General features: G+C 33.9%; 1 protein-coding gene across 4 annotated transcripts in view; it reads right to left on the reverse strand.

Annotated features, from left to right (window-relative positions):
- The window catches only part of LOC127843717 (nuclear transcription factor Y subunit beta-like), a 16,793-nt gene extending 7,056 nt beyond the window's left edge, over positions 1–9,737 (reverse strand). For 3 of the 4 annotated variants that reach the window (XM_052373471.1, XM_052373470.1, XM_052373469.1), the window contains exons 1-2: positions 9,614–9,737; positions 1,016–1,092 (exon numbers count right to left, since the gene is read on the reverse strand). In XM_052373471.1, coding sequence (XP_052229431.1) covers positions 1,016–1,091 — 76 coding nt within the window. In that variant the 5' untranslated portion in view covers position 1,092; positions 9,614–9,737. The remainder of the gene's footprint in view (positions 1–1,015; positions 1,093–9,613) is intronic. The other variant, XR_008032299.1, reaches the window with a different exon arrangement.
- Between the last annotated feature and the right edge of the window lie 1,324 nt (positions 9,738–11,061).

Genomic DNA, 11,061 nt, shown 5'->3' on the forward strand with positions numbered 1-11,061 from the left:
ACCACTCTGAGAGGCATGCGCAAAGTAGAGCTTACTGGGTTTAAGTGAGGCTAGTTCGAACTTACTTCCAAGATGGCGTAGTTTTCGTGATTTACATGAAGGTGTAGCGGGTGAAAAACACAAAAACAACACCATCTTGAAAGTAAGTTCCATCTTAACCTCACTTAAACCCAGTAAGGTCCAGTTAAATCAAGCCTACCCCCACCCCATCCCCCACCCCCTAGAGGCAACCATTATAACTCAATCATGATGAAACATCTAGACCAAGTTTAATTCATGATCATATGCATTCAAAACTTGGTCACTATGTCAACTCTTGAACAAACCTTGTTACCAATTTAGAGGACGCATTTATTACTCAGCCTTGACGAAACTAAGAATGTTTATTTTAATGATATATACCACAGGTTTGTATCTGGTCCTAGATAATTTGTATTCACATCAAATCTTTAAAAACTTTCTACCTCTAAGAGCAACATCTATGACCTAAGCTTGATGAAACTTGGGTAGAATGTTTATTTTTTGCAATATCAAGGGCAAGGCCGACTTTGGGTCAGGTGAATTAAAACACTAGGTCGCCAGATCAAATCGTTTTACCTCTCTTGGGGCCAAACAAGATAAAAATTAGAATGTTTCTCTTTATTTTATGCTGTATCTGGTTTAAGTGTGATCAAAAACTAAATCACTCGGTAAAGTCTGTAAAAAATCGAGACCGTGAACACAATTGAACTTTCCATGGCCAGCATGATCCTTTTGTGTTTTGCGCAATTTAAGTATTTTATTGGTCTGAGAAAATAGACCTATATAAATATATGTTTACACAGAATAAAGTGTTATTTGTTCTAAAATGTGTCTTGAAGAAAACGATGTATTTTGTTTAATTATTTCGACTTTATTTACACATTTACATGTCAGATTTGAAAACCATGTCATAAAGAGTGATTTATAGAAACAAATATTTGAAAAATATTTTCCCCATATTAATTTGCTGAGCTAATTTGCCAGCTACACTTACGTGGAGTACCTGCACCACAATACGAGCAGAACAAGGCTCCATTCACAAGTGGTCCTCCACATTTGTGACAGAACATCCTGAAATTAAAATGTTATTGTTAATGAGAACGGGACTGACTTCATACTGCATACTGGGTTGAGTTGTTCTCTTAAGTGGAGTGCAATGTTAATAGCAAAATGATGATTTTATATACAAAGGCCGACTGCAATGTTAATCAAAGCGCTGAAGGCACTGAAGTTGTTCGCTATTGCATAATTTAAGACGCAACTCATTTTTCAAAATTAATCGTAAGTTTGAAATCAAGCCATTCAAATTTATAAAGAGTGTGTCTTAACGCACGGGTCGAGAGGTATGTGCACTTTTTATCATCCGATTTATTTTATAGACTTAACTTAGATAAAATAACAACAACATGGCCCTTTTTTGACGTTCAGAAAGCATAGTTCGTATGATGACAATGGAAATGAGAACTGAATATAAAGACAATTTGCAATCACCATCATATTTAATGAATATTGTTTGAATATCGAATACCTATCTTAATAAGAATATAATTTCATTAAGAAAATTTCCTGTACAAAACTTTTGATTTTTGACACCATATACAAATTCAAAATATACAATAACATAATTGTTAAAAATATATAATAAATCTGCGAGCAATACTTTTTACTCACGAATTATGTAATCATAAATACAGCCCTGTTGATCCGTACTTTGTTGTTTATGCATTACTTGTTACCCTAGCAGTTCACACTGTGTCAACAACTCTGACCTAAACATGGGTATAGAGCACTAATGCGCTTTTTTCGGCATAGCTGTTTCACCTTAAATGACTTTTACATAACGCCAGCAGACACGCATGAATATATTCGAATATTTCATAGGCTGATTCGAGATAAAACCTCTTAACTTTGGCTACATCACTGTGTCTGTGCTCAGCGCAAAGGATGTGGCACTATTCAGTGTAAGGAATTCCGGACTACTTTCCGTATGTTCAAAATGTGGCCCAGTTACAATTACGCGTTTAATCCACCTCGCAGAATTTCAGGGTTAGTACTCGTTCACTAAATCGTCCGGGGAATATATAATTAACTATCGATAAACACAGTTTTGCTTTCAAGATGAGAAAACAAACAAATGGTAGTGTCATGATAAGAGGAAAATAGTTTCATTTTCGAACCACAAAAGTTTGCCGTACTCGGTCGACACGTCTAGAAATCGTTCCTTAACGCCAGGAAAGGCTGCCCTTATTTACAAGTTTGATATTTTGATTTCAATTTTGTATCAAAAGCATTGTGCTAAAATGTACCATTTACAATCCGCGATGAGATTTTTAATGCCCCTCGTCATGCGAAAATGGGTCTTTTTCCATATGCGCCCATCATATGTATAGCCCACTCAGCCTGCGCATCTCTCAGTCTGGTCAGGAGATACATAATTAGACCATAACCCATTGGGTGATGCTTAAGATACGCTGGCCTAAATACATAAGATCTATTTCCCATTTTTGCATGACGCGGCTATGAAAGTGTGATTTAAATGTGTCGAAAGAAGACTGTGTGTAAATCAAAAATTAACATACGATATATTTCGATGGTGAAGAAATACACTCATAATAAGGCAGGTGCGGACACATATGATGTGCACTCCCGTAGTATAATGTGTATCTACTTACACTAATACGTGGTACTCCCGTATTATAATTTGTATCTACTTACACTAATTTGTTGTTTGACAATGATAAGTTGATAACGCACATTTCATGCGGTGAATATGTGACTAACAAGTTAACAAACACAATAGTTTAACTTTTGTTTTCAATTTAATAATTTAGAAACGTAAATTGCAAACTTTATTCCAAAATCAGCATTTATGCCGACTACCTTTTAAAAAGGTATTTCTTGTTGTATTCGTTTGTGTTTTTTTATTCGGTTTAAGCGATTCTAAAGCAGTTTTGATGTTGTCTATAATATACCTGTAGTAATTGGTGAACTCATGTTCAACGTTTTATTTATTGAAAACTGTGAATTTAAACAAACTTAACCTTCTACTATTGCGTTGTTAGCACCCGTGAATACAAAAGATTGCCGCCATCTGTTGAGAACAAAAGAATGTTCCCAGAAACAGCAATAGTAGCATGCGATATGAACGAGGTTACACAACATCTCATTATATTTGTTTATCAGCATCTATTAATAGCCTCAGATGCGGTGGTTATCGTTCTTAGCATAGTTAAGAGCAGACCGACTTGCAACGCGTAGAACTAACCTTAGTTGTTCGCTAGCGAACAACTAAAAATAGTTTAATTTTCCAAAATGATATATGAATTTATGAATATGAGGACATTCAAACGTTGTAAGAACAATTTTTTGAGCTGCTGCCACTAATTGTAGAAGTGACAAAACTAAATATAAACTTGTTTCAAATCTTTCCAAGCAAGTTTTTATTAAATAAAATTGTTAAAAGAATAAACCATTTGATTAAACGTTCCAAACACCCTCAGGTTTAATCCTTAAAAATTGATTTTGAAAGTGTTTGAAGAAGCTTTTTTGGAAAAGCCCTAGTTTAAACTCATCTGTTGTTGTCAAAAATGTATTATTGAGGAACATTCTAACAAACAATTTATTTTCAAGAGTCTTAATATAAACAAACAAAAAGTTTTAAATTGAAAGCAGTTTGCAAGTGCATACATTTCATTGATTGCAAATTACTTTAGCGACACTATTTGTGCATCTGTATATCAGCAAGAGGATCAAAGCCCGCACGCGCTTATAATTTTGTTATATCATTTAACAGTTATATATTGTGTGCACGCTGTTTTCTAATATATTTTAGATGATGTAAAAATAAACAAACACATTTGATGTCATATTCAATTAGTTATCCTGAACCCACAACTCTTTGTCAATTATTTAAAAGGTTTTCCACAAAGATTGATTAAGTGCAGTGTTATTTGCACCAAAACATTATAAATTGAAATGGTGTCTGCAGTTGAATGCAGTTTCAGGGGTATCATGTTTTAGACTGAAACCAAGGAATTTTGTCTGGTTCATAATTGTCTCACCATCTTTGACAAGTCTCAAGATAAAAAAATATCTGTTACATATAACAGTAACATGATTTACACGTCATATATGTACACAATTGATAAGAGTTGAGTGTTCCAGTAAATAAGTAAAATGAAAAAGTACTCACCTAATTATTATTTGAATCGAAATCGAAACTAAAATCGTACTTTGAAATCTAAAATCTTATTCTGAACTTTACTTTTAAGGCCAAACCAATTCGAATTTGATTAAGTTATGTTTTCATGAGATCAGGGGCTGGTACGGCCAATAAGAATAAGTGATATCAAAACACTGATAGTGTAGCGAGTCTGTTTTAAAGGGGCCTTTTCACAGATTTTGGCATGTTTTGAAGTTTGTCATTAAATGCTTTATATTGATAAATTTTAACATTGGATTTAAAAAGCTCTAGTAAAAAAATCAAGAATAAAATTTAAAAAAAGTACCTTCAACAGGACCCGAACCACTGACCCCTAGAGACCTTGAGTAACAGTGTACCACTAAGACCACTCGGCTATCCGTGCACATACAATGACGAATGTGTTTTATACTTTATATAAGCAATCCTCGTTGTTCCACAAAATATAACGACAACAACCGAACTCTCCAAATTATTCAATCGTTTTGCGTTGCAACGCTTTATAATTTTTCAGGTTTTAAAATCGTCAAAAGATGCATATAAAGGCTTTTAGAGCATGGTAAATGTTCAGTATTACTGTTTCCTCACAAATATCATAACGTAAACGAAAATTTGCTAATCTGAAACAACTTTTTTATTTATTTTGTCAATTTACCAAAACGTGAAAAGGCCCCTTTAATTATGTATGGATATCAACAAAATGAAATATCACGATACCGATATTGATGTTTTGAAACTTGACGATATTTCTATACTAATACTTAACTTCCCAATACTGTATATTTAATTACTAACACTTAGTATAAGACTACAAAACGTAGTGCAGTACATGCATTATGATATAAAAAAATCAAAGCGCTGAAGGCACCGCATTTTTATGCTCTTTGAACGTATTTAATGTTTAATTTTTTAACGAAGGCAAATCGACAGGCCACGAAAAATGCAAACACAAATGTAATTTATTTTTAATTGTCTACATTGATGAGATTTTGAAAAAAAAACAACATCAAAATAAAAATTACTCCACTTACGATTACAGAGACGAAAAAAGGAATTCAACGTATATCTAAGTTGGCGCTAAGGAAAAGTCTGTGAGTCTTACATAGAATGAACCACATCATAATTCAAATAATAAATGTATTGGTATCAACGAATATTGTATAAAATTACCAATCAAACCACATTAAAAAATATTCAATATTTTTCGCCTAAAATTAAATGCTTCATTTAATGTGCTTCTTTTTTCTTTTTTTTCATGTACTGGCATTAACACGTCTACTCTCCCGTACGCAATCAATATTTTGATGAACGCACCATTTACTACAATGTTTAAGTTGTAAATTAAAGTATTTTTTTTTCTATAGTTTCAATGGGTAAAAACTTTCTCATCGTGTGCATTTATTCCGATGTAAATTGTTCATCATCAAATACTACATGTACTGAAATGCACGTCTATAATTAGTTACATCACCTGGTCTGTTACAACACGCACGCTTTTCATGCGTGGAACTTAACAGACGGCAGCAACAACTTCGCACTAAAAAAAACAGGTTTTTAAAGCGTACGAATGGACTTGAATCATCAAATAGTAACACATGGCTGTAGAAAAGCGAAATATACATGTACTAAAATTAAATTGCTACCCCGTAGATTCTTTAAAGGTTGTTGTTTTCAAAACTTACTCGCCATAGGGATTCAATTTCTAACCATTTGATTTTAACTTTTCATAAGTAACTATTGTGTACAGTTAAAAGGTGTGGGGATGATGCCCGACATGTGTTTAATGTACTGTATTAGTTACCGTTTTATATTGCGTAAATGGTAAAACTGTTATTATTTGTTAAATCTGCGGTAAACGCTTACTTCATTGACCCACGTCAATCAAAAATAAAAGTTGCCAGTTAACCATGCCCTCAGAAGCGTTCAGAATCCGATTAGATGGCGAAAATTACAGTTTGACTAGAAAGTAATATCGTCAAGCTATCTGTTATCAGTGGATTATCTATTACCCAATGGGGCGTTTACGGCGATTACGCGTCGAAAAAGGTACATTTTGCACCTTTAAAGTGTGCGTGTGTGTAATTTAAGTTTATTTACAGGCCATCGCTGAGTGTTCACGACTACCTTATGTACAGACATGCCCCTGTGATCTTTCAGGGAAAAATATTTAATTTTGAGCCAAGGTAGGTCAAATTTTACTCGGCTGCCCGGGTATTCGCCAAAAAATTAATTTTGACCCAAATTGACCAGTACACGGTGGTCATTTATACCTTAATGTGCACTGGTAGACAATTTAAACATAATTCATGCCTGGTTGCCCTTAAAAGGACAAGATCACTCCGCACAGGGAGTGCTGACAAGTAAAAATAACTTCTTCCCGCTCCTCGCGCGCTGCGCATCTTTTATGGTCTATCTAGACGCCACAAGCCGTCGACCCGAACCCCAGAACGACTTCCCCAGCACTTTGATTGTTCTGAGTACCGCCGTCCTGGAACACTTCCATTATCTTACTAGGACCACAGCCTCGAAATCTTGGCCTGTATATGTGCCCATGTTCGCCCCGCCCGTCCTCTACTCTGCCAATGCCGCTGCACCCGTCCCTCTAGAAACACATTATCCACATACGGACAATAACCATTCCGTTTGGCGATCCTTCCAAGTTCTGGGAGTCAGTCAGCAAGTCAGTGAGGGGACGTCCGTGTCGAGTGATGACGGTACTGGCTGGACAAACAGAGCCGTCAGCAGAAGTTCCCCTAATTGTTCCTCCTCAGACGATGTACTATTGCATCCTAATATTTTATTAACGCGCAGTTTTCTTTCGATAAATTCAAATCATACTTTAAGAGTCGCGTCAGGCGAAAATGGGTCTTATGCGCAGTCTGGTCTAGAGCTGCGCCGTCCGCTATAAATCACACAAGGTTTCGTGTTATCATTAGGTATTTCTTGACCAACTGCGAGATGCGCAGGCTAGACAATAGCTACGCTAACCGCATATGGCATAAGACCCATTTCGCATGACGCGGGTCTATAAAAATATCTTTGTTTTTAAATGGAACATCTTAGCACATTACTTTTCGATAGATAATTTTGTCAAACTTTGCTATTTACAGCAAACTGGCAAATTTCGGTAGCCTATTCAGTCTTTCAAGAACGATTTCCATACCGACTGAACGAGTACGGCAAACATTTGTGGTAAGAAAATGAAACGATTTCCGTCAAATCATGACATTATATTAATTCGGTAATTTTGTTTGCTTATCTTGAAAGCAATTTTGTGTTGTCAAAATTTATCGATAGCCCATAAGGTCTTCCCTGGACTATTTAGTGACCAAGTACCCAGTCAAAATGCGAAGTATTATTTATAGACATATATCACACACAATAATATCGAAAGTGATCAAAACAAACAGTTTTGTTGTTTTCTGTTGAGTTTTAGCGAATATGGATAAATTATTTGCATTTGTCCCGAATTTTCCCAATTAACTGCGTTTTACTTATCATTATAAAACAATCATGAAATTGAATTTATATGCATATTGAAAAAAAAAACATAAAACATTTTTCTTTTAATATTTTTTTGCTTTACACAATAAAATAATGTTTTATTGATCACTTGTCGAAACTAAAATCTCTTCAAGAGGAAGTTTTAACTACTAACGGGGCTGAAGGGTAGAGGACATAGAGGATATTTGTTAGATTCGATTGAATATCGGTTTTATTTCACGAGTGATCATATAAAACAATATTTTCACGAGTGGCGCAGCCACGAGTGAAAATATGTATTTTTTATGATCACGAGTGAAATAACATCGATATTCCATCGAATCCAACACATTTTCTTTTTATTCTATGCTTTTTTCACCGTTAATTTACATTGTAAAAGAGTGTAACTGGATAATTTCGCTGGATTAATAACGTCATTTCGTCGAAAAAACAGTGAAAAATATCGATATTTTTCACTGTTATTTTTCAATGTTTAAAACAGTGAAATATCAGTTTTATTTCATTGATATTTCTCTATAAACCACCAGAAAGCATAAAATAAAGACAAATATCAGCCATCTCTACTCGAGGCTAAGTGGTAAAAGAAGGATCACTCAGACAGAAAAAACAAGGCCCGCAGACGCTCTAAAGCATCGCCATGCGGGCTTTCTATTATCAGGAATAGTCGAAAAATAAAACACTGCTGAAAACGGATGAACTGGGCAAACGATAGCGGAACGCATTCCACCTAATTCATGTTTTTGAACTATTTCCGCTTTCCATGTGTTATCAGCGTAAATAACATCTTATACACCCAATTTGTCGACAATTAAAAAAGTTCTCATGCATTTTTGAATTTGAATTGTAATGCCTATGTGCGAATTTATACTTCAAAATGTATATGGGGATGAGGGAGTTGTTCTCTTTAATTGCGTACAAAGTTGATAGCAATTGCTTTCATATGCAATCGCTGACTGTCATGTTTAAACATATGTAAATATCCAAAATGATATATAAGTAAATCAGTAAAGAACATTTGTAAGAAAACACTAGTTGAGCAGCTGTTACAGATTGTAGAAGTGACACAACTAAATATAAAATTGTTCAAAATCCATTCAATGAAGATTTTATTAAATACAAATGTTTTTAATCAATATTTGATTACGTTCGATTTGATTATAACGTTCAAACTCCCTCAGGTTCAATTAAATGCATTATTTCTAGAGGATTTCAAAAGTGTCTGAAGACACTTTCTAAAAAAACATAATTTAAATTCATCTGTTGTTGTCAAGACGTTATAATTTGGGAACAATCTAACCAATAATGTCGATCAAAAGTGCTCATCTTAACGAACAATAAGTTTAAATGGCAAGCAGTTTGAAACTTCAACTTTTCAAATATTTAAGTACTTTAGCGACATGATTTGTGCATCTATATATCAGCAAGAGGTTCAATCCCCGCATGCTTTTATCATTTTGTCATATCATGGTAACTATTAAATATTGTTTGCACGATGTTTTACAATATAGTGTAGTTTATTCAAAACAAATACTTCTTTGTGTTACATTAAGGGCATGTAAAAAGTATGTATCCTGATTCCAAAACTCTTAGTGTATTATTAAAAGGGTTTTCCGCAAAGATTACTACGCGCAGTGTTATTTGCACAAAATTTTTAATAGCTAATGTTTGCAGTTAAATGAATTTTCAGGAGTATCATATTGTTTTCGATTGAAACCAATGTTTCTATCTGGTTCATAATTGTATTACCATCTTTGACATAACAGTCTCAAAATCAATACATTCATTTCATTTAAAATATTATAGTAACATTCTATAAACATCATAGTATGTACAAAATCGATAACCGTTTAGTGTTCCGGTAAATAAGTTAAAAGGAAACGTACTCACCTATAAATGAACAATACTTTGAAATGAAATCGAAACTGAAATCGGACTTTGAAATCTAAAATCTGACTCTGCACTTTACTTAACTGCCAAACTATGTAATGTTTTGATAACGATTTGTTGACAGGCCATCAGGGGCCGTTACGGTTAATCAGAACAGTTTGTGATATCAAAACACTGATAGTGTAACAAGTTTGTTAAAAGTATGTTTTGAAATCGTCAGAATGAAAGGGTTCGACACCGATATTGAGGTTTTGAAACTGTGATATATTTCAACTATACTGATGCTGATAATAAAATGCTTGTTAATTTCTGTTTATAACTTTAGACTTAGAATTATTGCAGAACATAATTTGAAATACAGAACTTAGGCATTCAAGTAGAATTTAGTGAGTCCATTTTTTATATTAAGTTGACACACAATTTTAAATTAATAAAAATAAAAAGATGGGTACACATCTCATTTGAAGTACTATTCGCCAAATAAAGTTCTAAAATATTCAAGTAAACTGTGATAGTCCACGTATAGTTGATAACAATCATGTACCATCAAAGTGTATGCTTATTCAGTTGATAAACAATTGTGATATTTGGAGTCTGAACTGGTAAGACCACTATTTATATCACGAATAAATGAATATCGAGTGTTATCAACCCTATTTTCGAGTTACTTTTATCGTAATTGGTTTTCGTCGTAGCTGTCTAAACCGGGTTTTACTTTTCTCGACTTGTGTTATTGTCAAATACAATCTTAAACAAGAGGCCCCAAATGGCCATGTGTCGCTAACCTGAGAGACTAAGATGGAAAGAAACAAAGATAAAAACTCTTCAGAAAATATTTCAAAGTATTGATATGACAAGACTGACTTTAAAAAAAATGTGTTTTAAAGTATTCACGATAGACCTATATAAAAAATAAATAATATATATATATATATATATATATATATATATATATATATATATATATATATATATATATAAGGAAAATGCTTCTTACAAACATATAGAGAAAACTGCCCCATCCCCTGGCGGCCATCTTTTTCCACTGATTACGACCATTTCGAACTCATCCGATATATCAATAAAACCAATGTTTTGACCAAGTTTCATGATGATTTGCCAAAAAAAGTGACTTTCAGAGCGTTCACAAGCTTTTTTAGTATATAAATATAATGAAAATGCCCCCTCCCTGGCGGTGGTGTTACTAGATGGATCAAAACCATTTTTGAACTCGACCGTCGTATCCAGAAAAAAAATGTTCTGACCAAATGTCATGAAGATTGTGCGAAATATGTGTCATCTAGACCGTTCACATGTTTTCACTATATACATATAGAAAAAACTGCCCCACCCCCTGGCGGCCATGTTTTTTCACTGATCACGACTATTTTCAAACTCAACCAAGATATCTATAAAACCAATGTTTTGACCAAGTTTCATGATGATTG

The sequence above is a fragment of the Dreissena polymorpha genome, chromosome 9 (assembly GCF_020536995.1).
Source record: "Dreissena polymorpha isolate Duluth1 chromosome 9, UMN_Dpol_1.0, whole genome shotgun sequence".
In the NCBI taxonomy this organism is placed as follows: Eukaryota; Metazoa; Mollusca; class Bivalvia; order Myida; family Dreissenidae; genus Dreissena; species Dreissena polymorpha.